At 37.0% G+C, this 19114-nt stretch overlaps 1 protein-coding gene across 5 annotated transcripts in view; it reads right to left on the reverse strand.

Moving 5' to 3' along the window:
• The window catches only part of ZFYVE9 (zinc finger FYVE-type containing 9), a 184930-nt gene that overhangs the window by 28220 nt on the left and 137596 nt on the right, over positions 1–19114 (reverse strand). For all 5 annotated transcript variants that reach the window (XM_022575681.3, XM_030760019.2, XM_022575680.3 and 2 more), the window contains 3 exons: positions 16746–16970; positions 14796–14878; positions 6166–6270 (listed from right to left, as the gene is read on the reverse strand). In XM_022575681.3, the coding sequence (XP_022431389.2) occupies positions 6166–6270; positions 14796–14878; positions 16746–16970 (413 nt within the window). The remainder of the gene's footprint in view (positions 1–6165; positions 6271–14795; positions 14879–16745; positions 16971–19114) is intronic.

Consider the following 19114-nt stretch of genomic DNA (forward strand, 5'->3'; position numbering starts at 1 on the left):
AGTTATGAAATGTGCCTCCTTATCCCTGGTAATATTGTTTATTCTGAAATACATTTTGATATTACTCTATCCACTCAAGCTTTCTTTTGATTAGTATTACTGTAGTATATCTTTTCCCATCCATTTACTTTTAAACTATCTGTATCCTCATATTCCAAGTGGTTTTCTTATTCACAGCATATAGCTGAATCTTTCTTGTTTATCAATCTAACAATTTCCCCTTTTTAATTGAGGGTGCTTAGGTCATTTATAATTAATGTGATTATTGATATGGCTGGATTTAAATCTAGCATCTTGCCACTTACATCCTATTTGTTATATCTCCTCTTTGTTCTCCTTTTCTTCTTTTTCAGCCTTCTTTATATAACTCCAGTTTATTTTTGTTGGCTTATTAGCTATACCTCTCCATTTAAATTTTTCTAGTGGTTGCTTTTAGATTTTTATTCTACATCTTTACTTATCAATCTACTTTCAAGTAATATTATGTCACATCCCATGTCATATAGAAACTTTACATCTGTATACTTCTATTTCCCCTTTCCTGGAAATACCCTTTGTTTCTACGTAAGTTATAAACTCCACAAAACACTGTTGCTAGTTTTGCTTTAAACAATTATCTTTTAAAGAGTTTTTATATTTACCTATATATTTAACCATTTCTGCTGCTCTTCATTACTTTGTGTGGTTCCAGATTTCCATTATTTGGTATTCTCCATGAAGGACTTCCTTTAACATTTCTTGTGGAATAGGTGGGCTGGTAATACATTCTTTTAGCTCTTATATTTCTGAAAAAGCATTTTGCTTTTCACTTTTGAAACATATTTTTACTGGGTATAAAATATAGGTTAACAGGTTATCTATTTCAGTATACTTTAAAGATTTTGTACACTGTCTTGTGGATTGAACTGTTTTGATGAGAAGTCTGCTGTCATTCTTATACTCATTCCTCAGTATATAATGTGGATTTTTTTCTCTCGCTGCTTTTAAGATTCTTCTCTTTACCTCTGGGGTTAAGCAATTTGATTATGATGATTATAATGTTCCTTAATGTAGTTTTCATCCTGTTTCCTGCAGCTGGAGTTCATTGAGCTTTTTGAATCTATGTGATTATACTTCTCATTAAATTTATAAATTTTTTTTTTTTTTTTTTGCAGTACACAGGCCTCTCACTGCCACGGCCCCACCCATTGTGGAGCGCAGGCTCTGGACGCGCAGGCTCAGCGGCCATAGCTCACGGGCCTAGCCGCTCCGCCGCATGTGGGATCTTCCTGGACTGGGGCACGAACCCGTGTCCCCTGCATTGGCAGGTGGACTCTCAACCACTGCGCCACCAGGGAAGCCCCTAAATTTATAAAATTTTTGATCACTGATTCTTCAAATATCTTTTCTGTCAACCCACTTCTCTCCTTTGGAGACTTCAATTACAGAGTTCGGCCACCCAGCACTTCCCACATCTCAATCACGTGCTGTTCATTTAATTTTTCAGCCTTTTCTCTTTGTGTTTCGTTTTGGATAGTTCTATTGCTGTTTAAAGTTTATTAACTTTTTTCAGCAGTGTCTGATCTGCCATTAATCTCATCCAATGTATTTTTCATCTCATTGTCATTTTTGCTTCTTGAAGCTTGATTTGGGTCTTTTTTATATTCTCTGTGTCTCTCCTTAACAGGTATGTGCCTTGATCTTGTTGAAGCTTTATTTTAAGCTTGTTAGGTAGGATCAGAGCAGCCTAAATTTATGGATAACTTCGATCCTTAGGAATTATTTGTCCCTTTCTTACTCTAGCTCATAAGAATACAAATTATTCCTGGACCTTTGAGAACTGTTCTCCCTGCTCCTTTCCAGTGTTTTTCTCACATACATGCACCGATTAGTAATCAGCTGAAGACACAATCGGAACCTCCTGCAGATCTCCAGAGTTCTTTTATTTCCATAATCTGTCTTGTAAATTCTAGCCATCATGCCCTCCCTACACTGTCTTCAATGCAGGGAGACCTCTAGGCTCAGTTTAGGCTCCCCCCCTAACTGCTCTATGGCCTGGAAACTCCAGACAGTAAAGTAGGGTAATCATAGGGCTCACCTTCTCTGCCCCATTGTCCTTTGTATTTTCCCCCCACATATTTTGTCTTGATGTTTAGCTATTTACAGTGGACTGCTATGTTAGTGTGCTAGTGCTGCTATAAGAAAGTACTGCAAACTGGTGGCTTAAACAATAGAAATTTATTGTCTCACAATTCTGGAGGCTAGAGGTCCAAAATTAAGATGTCAGCAGAGCTGGTTCCATTTGAGGGCTGTAAAAGGAAAGATTTGTTCCAGACCTCTCTCCTTGACTTGCAGAGTCAAGGACTTGACCTGACTTCCATCTTCTCCCTATGTCTCTTCATATCACCTTCTCTTTATGCATATCTATGTCCAAATTTCCCCTTCTTGTAAGTCATACTAGATTAGGGCTTTACCTCTGTAAAGACCCTATAATCAGCCCTACAATCAGATGTAATCATTAAACTGATGTCTATGAAAATCGGTTTAGTATAGTGTTTAAGAGTAGAATTAGAGTGTCTGGGTTTGGAATTAGAGTGTCTGGGTTTGATTCTAGCTCCAACACTTGCTCGCTCTGTGCCTTAATTTCCTAATCTGTAAAAAGGTAATTACCCTACTCATTTCACAGAAATAGTGTGAAGATACACAGATGCTTAGAATAGTACCTGATATATAATATACCCCAAATAGATGTTAGTTAACACAATGATCAAAATAATCTCATCATAAGAACATGAGTGGCGTTACCTAGACCAACAGAGATCTTGCAGGGCCTTGATGAAGGAGATTAGAAAATTTATGTACGATGACTACTTCATTTATTAAAATTACTACTTCAGAAATATTATCTTCTAGCTTTCTAAGCTTAAAGTCTTTCCTTATATGGAAAAAAATGTTGCCTGCCATTTCAGTAAACAAAGAATGTTGCCTGCCATTCTGGTAAACAACAAATGTTGCCTATCATCAAGTCATCAGCCACTGCACCTGCCACCAACAGTGCACCCTTAGTAAATCAGGATGGAGAAAAACAGGATACTGGCCCTAGAGAGTTAAGATGCCTGTCTAAGGAATAATTTCAGTGAGCCCTGACTCTTGCATTTTCCCATAAATAGAAAAGCACTAAAATCATTAACTTGAGATGTCTGGTTTTTTTTATGATTAGCAGTACTCTTCTGATGTTCAACTACATGTTTTGTTTTGTTTTTTCCCAGCAAAAACTCCTATATATCCTGGCTCCTCCCTTACCTCTTTGGAACAGCTCCTCAGAGCTATCTGAGAGGCTGTATCCTGGGCTATAGTCCTCAATAAGGCCACTGTATAAAACATAATTCTCAACTTTTACGCTGTGCTTTTCTTTTTTTTTTTCAATTGACACTTAGAGGCCTCCTCTCTCCACATTTTACATATAGCTGCCAAAACTCAGTTTTCTAAAATTCTACTTTGGTTAATTCACTTTTCTGCTTTAGAACCTGTAAAATCTCTACAAATTATCATATTAGAGTCTAGACTCCTTTGTGTGGTTTCTGAAAGCCTCTGAATATCCAGCAGTCTCTTTGTACAACTTCATTTCCCAGTCGCCTTTAGCCTCTTCTTCACTAGGCAGGTTGATATCTCCCATCCTCCCTACCAGACATGCCCATTCCTGGTGCTTTCCTGCCTTTTGTTTAGGCTGGTATCTATCCCTCTTTTCACTTATTTTCCACCCTTCACTTTATAGTGCCTATACATCCTTCACTGTCCATTTCAAATCTTTCCTTCATTTACATTTACATGAATGTTTATAAACATCTACATGGAATGTGCTGCTCTGGCTGTTAGGGATTCAGGCTCATTTAGACATAAAGCAAATTCCTGACTGCTTCATTTATCAGAGCTCTCCCTTCTTTGAATCTTTAATAAACTTCCAGTAAGTTTCAGCACTTATTTCCACATTACTTTAACTTTTAGTTATTTTTATGTTATTTATATATCTATATTTTGTTTTTACATTTTATGTTGTTTATATTTTATTTCTGTTTCATTCAATATATATTTCTTGTGCAATTACTCTATACTACATAGACTGTTAATGATACAGTGGTAAACAAGACAGACACAGTCCCTCATGGAACTAAAAGTCTAGTAGAAAAAACAGACACTGAATAAGGAATTACAAATATAGTGAGTATTACACATAGAATGTGTGTTATTAAATGAAAGCCTATCTGAAATAAATATGTGGAAAAATGAAAGCCTATCTGAGAAAATGCCATTTAAACTGAAACCTGAAAATTGAGTATGGGTTATGCAAATGAAGAGTAGGGGAAGTGCAACAATTAGAAAAGAGCTTGTGCAAAGGCTATAAACAAAAGAAAACATAGTTCAGGGAGTGATAAGAAAAACTAAAGGTACAAATAAAGAAAAATGAATGAGAGGAAAAGTGGAATACTATGGTGATTAAATGAAATAATATACACGAAATTACTTTTTCAACTATTAGACACAAGACAATTCAAATGTCCAACATCATGAGAAATAAAATTACACTGAGTTAAAACAAAAATTGAATTAGAAGGGAATCAGTCTGCTAAATCAAGTAAGAAAAATAATTGATATATAATTGGTAAACTTTATTGAAAATTAAATGTAATAAATGACAAGAAATACAGTTACTGTTTTTGAATAAAGATTTCTGAACCTGCACAACCATAAACCTAGGAGGCAGAATTCAGATAAAGGCAGATAATATGAATGGCAGTTGTTGTCATGAATGTCCTCAGTCAAGTACTGAAATAATTATGGGGGCCTCAAAGCTTTTACAAATATACTTGGTATAAACAGATCTTATTACCAAACACAAAGTACCATCTTGTAAACATCAAGGATAGCAATGTACGTTATCCACTTGGAGCTGACATCTGATCATCTCACTTCTGGCAATAAGCTCCCAGAAGGCAGGCAAAATGTCTGATTCATCTTTGTATCATATCACGGAATATATTTAATAGACATTTGTGAAATAGATAATAACATTTCAAATATGGGAAATAAAACAAGTTTTCAAAGCATAGCCTCCTTTAAAAATTATTTAGGGCATAAATTACATAAAAATAGTTCTCTTTAAAGATTTGACTCTAGTTTAGCATGGTTCCAAGGTAGGACTATCTAATAGCTAATTGTATCCCAGGAAAAATTAAGCACACATTCTAACTACTATTTTCTAGTGTCCTGAAAAAAGCCATCAGACAGAAAGCCACAGGGTAAATGTTTTCTTCAAATAGGTCATTCCTACATAATAATACTGAGCCCTGAGCTTAAAAGTCCAGTAAGACATTTCTGTGATTTTAAGTGTATATCAAGTATAAAATGTTTATTGAATGTACAAATGAGTAAGTGAATAAATGGCTGAATGAGAAAGGAAAAAAGAAAGGAAGAAAAGGAAGAAAGAGAAGGAGGGAACAAGTTATTTTATACCAAGATATGGTAGAAGAAGTAACTGTGGAGTTATCACCCTGTCTAATAAAACAACAAATTTTAACATTATATCAAACTAATTTTTAAACTTTCTATTTTAAATCACAATGATTGCTATCCAACACTTTAGAACCCATTTTAAGAAATTTTTAAATTCAAGTACTACTTCACATGGCAAATAGGCAAGAACAGTTATTACATAATTCTGTTATGTGTAGTATGCACAATTTCATTTTAGTTACAAAATACAGCTTAATTCAAAATGCAAACATTTGCTTTCAAAAACTTATTTAAAAATAATTTTGGGACTTATAGGTTAGCTATGATTAAACATTAAGTATAGTTAAAAGTAATATATACTTACAGAAAGAGGGAAAAATAAAAGATCCCACCACTAATAAATATTATAAAGTTAATTTTATACCTCAAAAAGCAAATCTGTCACTGACTGTCAGCATCAAAAGGTCAAAACACAACACATGACACAAGCAAAGACTACATAAATCACGAATTTAACATTTTGTCTTTCTGTTATGGAATTCCCTATCACTGATCTAAGTCATATAATATTATGAACTGATTTCACTGTCGATTAACTAAAAATTTACATGTAATCATGTATTTCTCATCTTCATTTATGATATTCAATTATGAAAAATTCATGGGAAATCTTACCTCATTGTATCTGTTGCTGGGAATTTTGATGCTGGTTTTCCGAACTTCCATATCAACCACCAAACCTTGAACTACTGGCAATGTATACTGGTAATTTCTAAAGTCCTGGGCAAAACCAGATTGAAGTGGAAGAAAGAATTCATCAATGGCAGGATTTAATTTATAGTAATAAAATTAGCATATATAAAAAGAATGTCAAAATTAAAAGATCTCATTCATTTAAATAATAAGAAAATGTATAATAAAAGCCCCATTGTGTATATTCTACTCTCTGATTAGTCTGTAAACTCTTACAAAGAAGCAGACTAAAAAGTGTCATATACCCTTTATATACAATATTAAACAAATATTTGAATGTTTATCCCTGCTTTGTCACCACCTAACATTTTCTGTATTTATTTAACTATCTCCTCCCTCTAAGGTAAGCTCCAATAGGGTAAGGATGCTCACTTGTTTCGTTCTTGTTATATCCCAAATGCCTGGAACATCCTGGGGACTAAATGAATACCTGTAGAGTAAAACATGCACGCATATATATACTCCACATCTAGTGTGGCTGAAGCAAAATGAGCAAGAATGGTAGGAGTTGAGGTCAAAGTGATAGCACGCAGCTAGATTTCATAGGGTCTGGTAGGTCACCACAAGGACCTTTGCCTTAACTTTGAGAAGGCTTTTGACCTATTTTGACGGATCTCTCTGACTTTCTCTGTAAAGAATAGATGGAAAGGGAACAAGAATAGAAGAAAGGATATCAGATAAGCATAATAAAAATAATCCAGGCAAAAGACAGTGATAACTTGAACCAAGATGTTAACAGTTCAAAAGATGGTGAGAAGTTATCAAACTCTAAATATATTTTGAAGGGAAAAAGGACAATATTTGCCCTTAGGTTGGATGTGGAATGTGAAAAAAAAAAAGAGATGACTCTGAATTTCATGGCCTGGGCAAGCTGAAGACAGGAACTGCCATTTACTGAGATGTAGAATATGATAGGAAGGGGAAGTCAGAAGACTGCAGGAGAAGAACCAAGAAAGAATGGTGTCCTGGAGGCTAAGAAAAGAAAACGTGTAGATATTAGTAAGTTGCTGGATGGAACTGTGTGAAAATTATCTTCTGATTGCTTCTATTCACTCAGGGGAATTGGGCTAAGCCATCAGCTGAAACTGAGGAAAGGAGAGGAGGCACTGGAAACTTGAGAAGAGATCACACGCAAATAGTCATCTAGGGAAGTAGGAATGTATTATGGACCAGGAAGGATTGCCAGGTAGGTCCAAGAGCTTCCTTAACGGTATTGGTCATGAATCTAAAATGAGACTGGTGAGTATGCTACTCTTTTTGTCTTCACTCATATTTAAGCTTGGATGTAAGTTAAGAATGAAGGAAGAATTAGATCCAACCAGGTATAATCAACTGACTTTTGATAAAGGTGCAAAGGCAAGTAAATGACAAATGATACTGAAATGACTGGACATACAAGTGGGAAAAAAACAACTTCAAACAATGCCTAACAATCATAAAGATTAACTAAAAATGGATCACTGACCTAAATATAAAACATAAAACTACAAACTTTTTTTTTTTTTTGCGGTACGCGGGCCTCTCCTGTTGCGGAGCACAGGCAACGGACGTGCAGGGTCAGCGGCCATGGCTTACGGGCCTAGCCGCTCCACGGCATGTGGGATCTTCCCGGACCGGGGCATGAACCCATGTCCCCTGCATCGGCAGGCGGACTCTCAACCACTGCGCCACCAGGGAATCCCAAACTACAAACTTTTTAGAAGAAAACATGGAGGAAAATGTTTGTGATATAAGTTTCAGTCAATAAGTTCTTAGATATGATATAAAAAGAACACTCCATAAAAAAATTAATAAACTGGACTTCAACAAAATTAAAAACTTTTGTTCTGTGAAAGACACTGTTAAGAGAATGAAAAGATAAATTACAGACTGGGAGAAAATATTTTTAAATGATACAAATCTACCAAAGGACTTACATTCAGAATAGATGAAATACTCTCAAAACTCAACAATAAGAAAACAACAACCATATTTTAAAAATATGAACAGTTGAAAAAATCTGAACATTCACTAAAGATATAAAGAAGACAAAATAAGCAAATGAAAGATGCTCTAAATCATTCATCACAGGAAATATACAAATTAAAATCACAAAAATTAAAACCACTAGACTCCTATTAGAATGGCAAAAATTAAAAACCAAAAAGGAGAAATAATGAGTACTGGCCAAAAAAAAAGGATCCTTATACTTGATGAATGCAAAATACTGCAGGCATTTTAGAAAACAATTTCAGTTCCTTATAATGTTAAACATACAGTATGGCTCAGAAATGAAAACTAAATATTCACACAAAACTTAACACATGGATATTTATAGCAGCTTTATTCCCAGTCGCCAGAAACTAGAAACCCAGATATGCATAAACAGGTGAATGAATAAACTGTAGTTCATACATACAATACAACACTACTCAGCAATAAAAATGAATGACCTATTGATACTGAAGGGCACCAGAATATAGTACCCCTAAATATGCCTCTTGTTAATCAGTCTTTGGCCAGTCTAATTTAGAGGGCCCCAGCTGAAGAACCTGAGATGAGTAGAAGAAAAAGATTTTATTTCCTTCCCAACAATACATATAACAACACAGATTAATCTCAAATGCATTATGATAAGTAAAAGAAGCCAGATTAAGAAGGCTACATGCTGTATAATTTCCATTATAGGACAGTCTGAAAAAACTAAAACTATAGGGACAAAGGATCAATGGTTGCCAGACATTACAGGTGCACCAGCAAATTTTCTGGTGATGGAACTGTTCTGTATCTTGATTGTGACAGTGGTAGTAACATAACTGTATACGTTGTTAAAACTCTTGGAATGTATGCCAAAAAAGGTGGATTTTACCATACATAAATTTTAAAAAATAATTTTAAACAAAGAGGTAGATTTAATCAGGGTTTACATTTTGCCAGGCTACCACAACACAGGGTAAAAGTGAAAAAAGAACTAGAACTATGTAAAAAAGTGATTTTAATGATGAAACCATGGAATCTTAATGTAGATAAACAGAAAAGCCGGAGGAGTGAGAAACAGTGAAAAGGTGTTGAAATCAATAGGTTGTAAATCCTGGTAAACTAGGGAGAAAGTGATGATGTAGAGTGAGATGCTTCAGTAGATAATCCAATAAATATTTGTAAAAATGAATTGAGATAGGCCATAAAAACCGTAGGCTGCTGTTGCTTGATTACAGGATAAATATCTCCTTTTCATTCCAAAATAGATTACAATCTGAAAGAAAAACTAACTTGTCAAAAATGTGACTAAAAACTAAAGTTACCAAAGAGGGACAAAGGGATGGGGGTTGGAATAGAAGAATAGAGAGAGAGATCTTATAGATTAAAATATAATTTAAAAAATTTCACTTCTGGCCAAGATGGAGAAAAGAGGACTGGATTTAGCCTTCTGCCTTAAATGACCAAAATTCACACAAAACACATGGAACAATGATTTCCAAGACACCAAATTTCAGACAACAAAGGACAGTGGTCCTTGAGAGACAAGAAACAAACAAGATGAGCTCTATGACTGCCCAGGTTATGCTTTAGGAGAGTTTCCAAGCTCAGATGCAGGAAGCAGGAACCCAGGCAGAGGCTGGCAGACTTCCTGAGTTGAGGAGACAAAGCTGAAAATCGAGAAGAAAATCAAGGTAGTTAGAGTTCACAGGACAGAGAGGAGAAAACTGCAGAGAGAGAACTCCAAAGGTTCACAGAGGGTCCCATCAGAATAGCAGTGTCCTGATTAGCAAATGTGTGTGAGGAAACTTCTTGAGGCTAGCGAAAGAAATCCCTGAAATGATTATTGGGAGCATTATCTGTTACACAGGCCTGGGAATAGTGCCTATTGCCAAAACCCAGATAGAAAAAGCTCATAATTCATGGGCACTGGGTAAAGTATTACTGTATAATAAAGAATTTGGCTGACCTCTGCCCCTGGTTCCTGAGAGGTAACCTCTAAACCCATGGAATTTCCTGAGTGATATGAGTGCCTTTGTTATTCCTGGCAGACTCTGAGAGTCTATGTCAGTTTGATGACACTGATGCTAAAAGGATAACTTGGGGTGGCGGCTGGCCATTTCAGAAACATCAACCATGTGATGAGGGGCTGGGGCTCTGAGGCATGTGATATCAGCCTGACTTCTGCCAAAGTGATGCTGGAGACTGAGTTCAGTCACACAGCCGGTGATTCAATCAATCAGGCCTTGTAGGGAAACTCCAATAAAAACTCAGGACACAGATGCTTAGGAGCTCATTCCATATGTATTGTTACACATCAATGTATGTGGAAAGTGACATGTTCCTGAAGACAAAGAAGCTTCTTGTTTGGGACCCTCCCAGACTTTGCACTATGTGTCTCTTCTATTGGCTGCTCCTGATTTAGATCTCCTTTGTTATAATAAAACTGTATCATAAGTACAGTTGACCCCTGAATAACATGGGGGTTGGGGCGTCAACCCCTGCACAGTCAGAAATCCATGTATAACATTACATTCAGCTCTCTGAAGTGCAGTTCTGTATCTGCGGATTCAACTAACCATGGACTGTGTAGTACATATTTATTGAAAAAAATCCACATGTAAGTGGATCTGAGCAGTTCAAGCCCTTTTGTTTAAGGGTTAACCGCATAGTACTTTGCTGAGTTCTATGAATCATTCTAGTGAATTATCAACCCTGACGGGTTAGTGGGATCTCCCACACTTGTATCTAGTTAGTCAGAACGTGGGAGGTCTGGGGACCCCTGAACTTGCAGCTAGCATCTGGAGTAATGGCAGTCTTGTGAAGGACTGTGCTTAATCTGTGAAGTTTGGCTTAATTCCAGACAACACCAAAAGTCATTACAAATATAGCTGAGCTCTGAACAATGTGGGGGTTAGGGGCACTGACCCCCTCTGTGCAGTCAAAAACCCATGTACAAATTATAGTCGGCCCTCCATATCCGTGGTTCTGCATTGGAGGATTTAACCAAGAATGGCTCAGGTAGTACGGTAGTATTTACTGTTGAAAAAAAATCCACGTATAAGTGGATCCTCACGGTTCAAACCAGCATTGTTCAAGGGTCAGCTGTACTCAGACGGGTTTTGCCTTAGTAGTGGGGAATAATCAGCCCTATAATAAACAAGACTTTGGTTCCACCTTACAAATCTTAAAAGCAAGACTCAAAAGGATCAACCTATTTTTTAGATAAATTAACTGTGTTATTTGTAACCAAACTCAAGAATTTTTATAGGAACATAAAAATACCTGGCATCCAGCAAGGTAAAATCACAATATTTGTCATCCAATAAAAAAATTAAAAAATATCAAGGATGCAAAGAAGCAGGAAAATACAACTCAAAATGCTGGGGGTGGGTGGGAAATCAATCAATGGCAACTGAGTCAGAAATGAAACACATGTTAGAATTTCCAAACAAGGACATCATAATACTTATTATAATTATATTCCAGATGTTTAAAAAGTTAAGTACAGGCACAGAAGATATAGAAAAAGACCCAAGTCAAACTTCTAGAAATGAAAATTACAATGGCTGAAATTACAGGAAAAAAGAAAAAGGATGGAATCAACGGCAGTTTAAGTACTGCAAAATAAAAGATTACTACAATGAGGTTATCACCTCACACCAGTCAGAATGGCCATCATCAAAAAATCTACAAACAATAAACGTTGGAGAGGGTGTGGAGAAAAGGGAACCCTCTTGCACTGTTGGTGGGAATGTAAATTGATACAGCCACTATGGAGAACAGTATGGAGGTTCCTTAAAAAATTAAAATAGAACTACCATATGACCCAGCAATCCCACTACTGGGCATATACCCTGAGAAAACCATAATTCAAAAACAGTCATGTACCACAATGTTCACTGCAGCTCCATTTACAATAGCCAGGACATGGAAGCAACCTAAGTGTCCATTGACAGAAGGATGGATAAAGAAGATGTGGCACATATATACAATGGAAAATTACTCAGCCATAAAAAGAAACGAAATTGAGTTATTTGTAGTGAGGCGGATGGACCTAGAGTCTGTCATACAGAGTGAAGTAAGTCAGAAAGAGAAAAACAAATACTGTATGCTAACACATATATACGGAATCTAAAAAAAAAAAAAGGTTCTGAAGAACCTAGGGGCAGGACAGGAATAAAGATGCAGACATAGAGAATGGACTTGAGGACACAGGGAGGGGGAAGGGTAAACTGGGACGAAGTGAGAGTGGCATGGACATATATACACTACCAAATGTAAAACAGATAGCTAGTGGGAAGCAGCCACATAGCACAGGGAGATCAGTTCAGTGCTTTGTGACCACCTAGAGGGGTGGGATGCGGAGGGTGGGAGGGAGATACAAAAGGGAGGAGATATGGGGATATATATATGTATAGCTGATTCACTTTGTTATAAAACAGAAACTAACACACCATTGTAAAGCAATTATACTCCAATAAAGATGTTAAAAAAATTAAAAAGTTCTAACTCAGAAAAAAATAAATAAAAATAAAAGATTAGTGAACTTCAGGACACAGCAATAAAAAAAACCTGTCCAAAATGAAACACACAGAGGAAAAAAAAACACTGAAAAAGAAATAAAGAGAGCATTAGTGGGCTTCCCTGGTGGCGCAGTGGTTGAGAATCTGCCTGCCAATGCAGGGGACACAGGTTCGAGCCCTGGTCTGGGAAGATCTCACATGCTGCAGAGCAACTAGGCCCGTGAGCCACAATTACTGAGCCTGCGTGTCTGGAGCCTGTACTCCGCAACAAGAGAGGCCGCGATAGTGAGAGGCCCGCGCACCGTGATGAAGAGTGGCCCCCACTTGCCGCAACTAGAGAAAGCCCTCGCATAGAAACGAAGACCCAACACAGCCATAAATTTAAAAAAAAAAAAAAAAAAGAGAGCATTAGTGAGCTGAGAAACAATTTCAAGCAGGCTAATAAGTCTATTAACAATGGAGTCCCTGAAGGAGAGGAGGGGTGGACAGAAAAATTATTTGATGAAAACTATAAACACACAGATCTAAGAAGCTCAGAAAACCCCAGCACAAGAAACAACATGGAAAAAAACTATACCAAGGCACATAATCAAATGGCTCAAAAACAGTGATAAAAAGAAAAATTTCAAAGCAAAGAGAGAAGGATAAAACATTATGTAGACAGGAACAAAGGAGGGAAAACATATTTCTCATCTGAAAAAATGCAAACTGGAAGGCAATAGAGCAAATCTTTAAAATTCTCAAAGAATTAAACTGTCAGCCTAGAATTCTACATCCAGCGAGAGCATCTTTCAAATACAAAGGACGTTGTTAGAAATACAGATGCTAAAAGAATTCACCACCAGCCAATCCACACTATAAGAAACATTACAGGAAATCTTTCAGGTAGAAGGACAATGACACCAGATGGAAATACAGATTTATACAAAGGAATGAAAAGCACTGGAAATGGCAACTACATGGGTAAACCTACAAGAAGCTTTCTTAGTTTACATCTCTTTAAAAGATAACTGGAACTATAACTACAATCGCATGACAGAGTGAGGAAATAAACAAGTCCCCCAAAAGCAACTAAACAGTTGGGTAGATTTATTAAAAAAACAAAACAAACAAAAAAAACCATTTCAGTGCCCTGGAATTAGACCAAAGACATACAATACACTGAGATGTGTTCATTCATAAAAACTACTGAACTTCAAGTAAGAAGAATAGAGTTGAATCTGTGATTTTCTTGCCTGGGGCTGCCTTTAGCCCTGTTCATAGTTCAGCCTGGGCAAGGTAGTTTGTGAAAACAATAAGCTTTGCTGCTTGAAGGATCTTGCTTGATTTGGAGTGTCTCAGTTAAAGTGGTAATCTCAGTGGCTAGTGAAAAGGACCAGTGGCCCTGTTAGCCTGAGGATGCTAGCCTATTTGGAGCAAGTAATGAGCAGGCAGACTAGCGAGAGATTTAACAAGAAGTTCTGGGAATGAGACAGACATACGGAACTTCATGAACTCTCCAAATACCCAGGACTGACCTTAGTCTGTGCACATGTGCAGCAGTGACTTAATGGGCCCAAGCCAACTAACATTCTTGGTCAACAGGGTTAGAGCCCATGCATGTGCAGAGGAGACATGAGCGACTCCAGCAGAAAAGAAAAGAATGACGTTTGAATCCCAGTCCATGCAGATCCATCAAGAAAGTATAGATGCCTTACTGGCTAGAGGTATCTGAACACAATCTCTGACCAATCTTTGGCAAAACAGTAAGCTACACAGAAACAGGGGACACCATCAGGATGCCAAGCTTAAAATTAAAACAAGACATAATGCTGGGTGCTTTAAGTATAACTACTCCTCACAATAATCCTGCAAGGTCACTTAGTTAGTGTATAACCAAGAGCCAGAATCCTGTACTATTTCATTCCAAACCTCCATATACTTTCCAAAGAATATACATGTTCTGTTCTTTTCCTATAGTAAATCTTCACCTACGTGAAGCAGCAGGGTATTAACAAAATAATAAAATCCTTCTCTTCCTTCTCATGCAAACCCCAGTAAGGAAAAAGAAAATAAAAATTCCCAACTTACTGCAAGAAGATTCATGATGGTATGCCCCGTCTCTCCAAACAATGGCTTCCGAAATCTGACGCTGAACAGTGGGCAAGGATAAACTATGGAAATGAGACATGATCAGACTAAGTTTGGCAGCTTAAAATTTTGGTAAAAGAGACATCATGTTTCATAGAGTTCTCAAAATATATTGTAATGACTCATTAGAGCATAAAATTTAGGGCTCAGAAAGCATTTACCATAACAGCATCACAGACAAATTCGGAGCTTTCTACAAACCACACCAGTCTTTTGATGCAGCTGTTTCAAAAATGAACTACATGTCTTAAGAAGCACTCTTTTCCAAACTGGATTAATATATTCCAGGAAACAAGTATCTCCTGATTCCTCTGTGCTCAGGAAGTCTAAAAGAGTTCACTCTTACACATTTCTGATTCAGGACCCTCCTTAGACAAGCCAAATACCAGGTGATCCTATTAGCTGGCTCACTCCTCGAACTTTACAGTTTCAACTGCCTGTACAACACAGGAAAATACAAATGTTTTTCCTCTGCACACAATCCTTTCCTTTCCCTACTTCATTTAGCTGATTCATATGCTTCTTTCACAGTTCAGTCCAGAGGTACCTTGGTCCTTCATTCTTGGTGAAGTTAGAGCCCATCTTTGAACTCCCAAAGAACTCTGTTAACTTTGAACATGTGTTTTGACATAATATACTACTATAATCATGATTTCTACATCTTCCTTACAAAGGTTCCCAAGAGCCTATAACCACATCTCAGGCATTTCTGAATTCCGGATTTATTACACATGGTAGGCCTTTATTAAATTCTTGTTGAATGAATGAATAAATAAGTGAAAGACTGAAGGTGGCCTGCTGAAAACATATAATACACTGTTTTATGTTTTATAAAATAATTTTTAATGATCTCATTTGATCCTCTTAATAATACCATGCAATATAAAGGCAAGTATTATTATCTCCAGTTGCAAAGGAAACTGACAATCAGACAACTTGAATGACTTCACCCAAAGTTACAGAGCTAGTAAGTGGCAGAGTTAATAACGTTATTCAAGTGGTCTGATTCCTAGACCAGGGCAACATTGATTAGGAAAAGATATAAAGTTTAAAATAAAGCTTGCATGGGACTGCCCTGGTGGTCCAGTGGTTAAAAATCTGCCTTCCAATGCAGGGGATGCAGGTTCGATCCCTGGTCAGAGAACTAAGATCCCACATGCTGCGGGGCAACTAAGCCCACGTGCTGCAAGTACTGAGCCCGCGTGCCTCAACTACAGAGCCCACACGCTCTGGAGCCCATGTGCCACAACTATTGAGCCCGCACACTCTGGAGCCTGCTCGCCACAACTAGAGAGAAGCCCATGTGCTGCAAAGAAAGATCCCGCATGCCGCAACTAAAGACACAACACAGCCAAAAATAAATAAATAAATAAAATAAAATAAAATAAAGTAAAGCTTGCAATTAGGCCTTAATATCTTTAAAAACAATCACAGCTTAGTTGCACTGCTATGGCCATGGGCAAGGAGGCTCTTTTGTTGCTTACTTTACTAGCTGAGAGTGATCTCCATACCACTAGCTTCCAGTATCTGTTACATTATATAAAATATAATTTGTCATAACTATTTTCTAACCAAGTGACAAAAAAATACTTACCATATACAGATACTATAAAAAATAGTTACTTGTTAAGTTGATATTCATTTTTTCTGAAGATGATCATATATCTATCAATTAACCTATAAAACCAGTAAGTTTACAAGGCAATAATGTTATTTTGAGTTCTTCCCATTATAGCCAAAATAAGTAGAGACACTGGCCAAATTTAGCTTAGCTATTTCAGAAGAATACTTCCGTTTAATTGTATCACCATGGGGCTCTCTGAATATCTCAAGTCTGTTTAGTCATTACGTCTTGGTCATAATGCTTAGAAGAGGGTATTTTATACTTACGTCGATATTCGGCTCCAAGTCTCAACATCAGTCGGATGGGAAACACTTTAGCCCAAGGAGTTTCCCATTTCTGGATGAGAATCCCAAACAAGTAAGGTGGGGTTGGGAGTACTAGGTCTTGCAGTGACTGGTAAGTAGATGTCACATATAAGAATCCGCCATGTTCTTTACTGCCAAGGAAACTTTGACTGAAGAAGGAATGTCCCAAGTTGCCTACAACATTCCCTAAAACAAAAAAGTTCATTAATTACCATCAATAAAGCAATCATATTTTTAATAATCATTATTATCAGCACTGGGCCAGACACTACCAAACAATAATTCCCAACCTTTCACTATGAAAGACACATATTTATAAAGTTTTTTTAAAATAAATGGCATTTATTAAATGAAAACTTGTTTTCCAATTTCATCAGGGCTTCTGGTGAGCATTAAATACCTTGCATTATCACACTCTAGTTTGTCTGGCTAAAAACCAAAAATATTGATGCCTTCCTTTAGACTAAACTTACTGTATGAATTACTTTAGAGGTCTCAGTATAAAAATTATTGCCTCAAATGTCACAAAAAAATATGTTAAGATTAGGTACCTGTTCTCACAGAGCTTACAATCCCATTGAGTAAATAAATTCAATTCAAAAACATAATGAATTAAGACATTAAGTACAACTATATATATGAGATATTAAGGGAAGAAAATTTATGGAGAAAGTAGTAAAACAGACAGGATTTATTCTATTTTTGGTTGAGACAAATATGAAACATAAACAACTTAGGGTTTATTTAAATTCATATTAGGCAGGTTTTTTGTTTTTTAGTTGCAAATGCTCTTAACTAAGCACTTTCTAATTCAAATATTTTCTGAATGAAACAGCAACAAATCACCCTTCATTAAGGAGACATTTTCCTCAGTTTAGAACTACAAAAGAACTTCATGGCAAGAGCTGTTCAATAATGTAACAGCAGATTTGTTCACTAGACATGTGCAAGCTTCCTTTGATGCCTCTGAAAGAAATAACAGCAAATACAGAAATCGCCATCAGAGAAGTTAAACGCTTACTTTCCTTGAAAAATAGAGTCTATTTGCAGAACAGTTCAATGATGGAACATAGAATCCTTGAGTGAAGTGGAAGCTATGCTGACAGTAGGGAACACAAGTGAAGGGAAGACTTCCCCACAAAACCAGAAACTTTATGACTGAAAGCCATGTTCACCTGCACATCATCATCAGCCAATACATTTAGGGGTAGTACCCCTTGCCCCAGGATTAACAGAATCTGGGGGACCTCCCTGGCGGTCCAGTGGTTAAGACTCCACGCTCCCAATGCAGGGGGCCCGGGTTTGATCCCTGGTTGGGGAACTAGGCTCCTGCATGCCACTTGGCACAGCCAAAAAATAAATTAATTAATTAAATTAAATTAAAAAATAAATGAGAACCTACAGGGGAAAAACCCCCAAATCTGGCTTTACATTTAAGCTGCTGGGCCAGATCTATAAAAACAAAATAGGGCTTCCCTGGTGGCACAGTGGTTGAGAGTCTGCCTGCCGATGCAGGGGACACGGGTTCATGCCCTGGTCCGGGGAGATCCCATGTGCCGCAGAGCGGCTGGCCCCATGAGCCATGGTCGCTGAGCCTGTGCTCCGCAACGGGAGAGGCCACAACAGTGAGAGGCCCGCGTACCGCAAAATGAAAAAAAACAAAAAAACCCAAAAAACCCCAAAATAATCCCCATATCAAGGAAGTAGTACGTTATTTTGAAAAAAATCAGATTTTGGAGTCTCAGAGACATGGGTTTGAACACTAGTCCCATCATTTACTATTATGAGATTGGGGGCAAGTTACTTGACTTGAGCTTCAACATCTATGACAACAAGGGAAGATTATACTAAATTTCAGACCTGATGTGAATAAAAGAATATACGTAAAATGACAAGCAGCACCTTGCACAGTTTGTTCTCAAAAAATGTTAACTATTACTTTTATAATGCAAATATACATATAATGAATGATCAACCAAACATTATACAACTTTCTTTGCTTTATCAAAGATTTTAGAGTAAGGTTTTTATAAATTTTCATCTTTTCACTTGAGTTGGGGTGTGGGGAGAGAATGGGAAACAAAAGAGAAGATTTTTTTCCCTCCACAATGGAGACTACACCACAGGAGTCCTCTAAAGCTCTAATGACAGCATAATGTTTATCTTTCACAAGAATGCCCTAGTGAATACAGCTCAGAGGTGAAAACTGTGTTAAGCTTGGTACTCAAAGCATTCATTCATTATTCCTTTGGGATCTCCCTATAAGAGACTGGAATCTATTACTGGTTATTGTTCCACAGATACTAATAACTTTTCTGCTTCTACCACCT

The sequence above is a fragment of the Delphinapterus leucas genome, chromosome 1 (genome assembly GCF_059928025.1).
Source record: "Delphinapterus leucas isolate spDelLeu-1000000601 "Yukka" chromosome 1, BTC_Dleu_Yukka2, whole genome shotgun sequence".
NCBI lineage: Eukaryota > Metazoa > Chordata > Mammalia > Artiodactyla > Monodontidae > Delphinapterus > Delphinapterus leucas.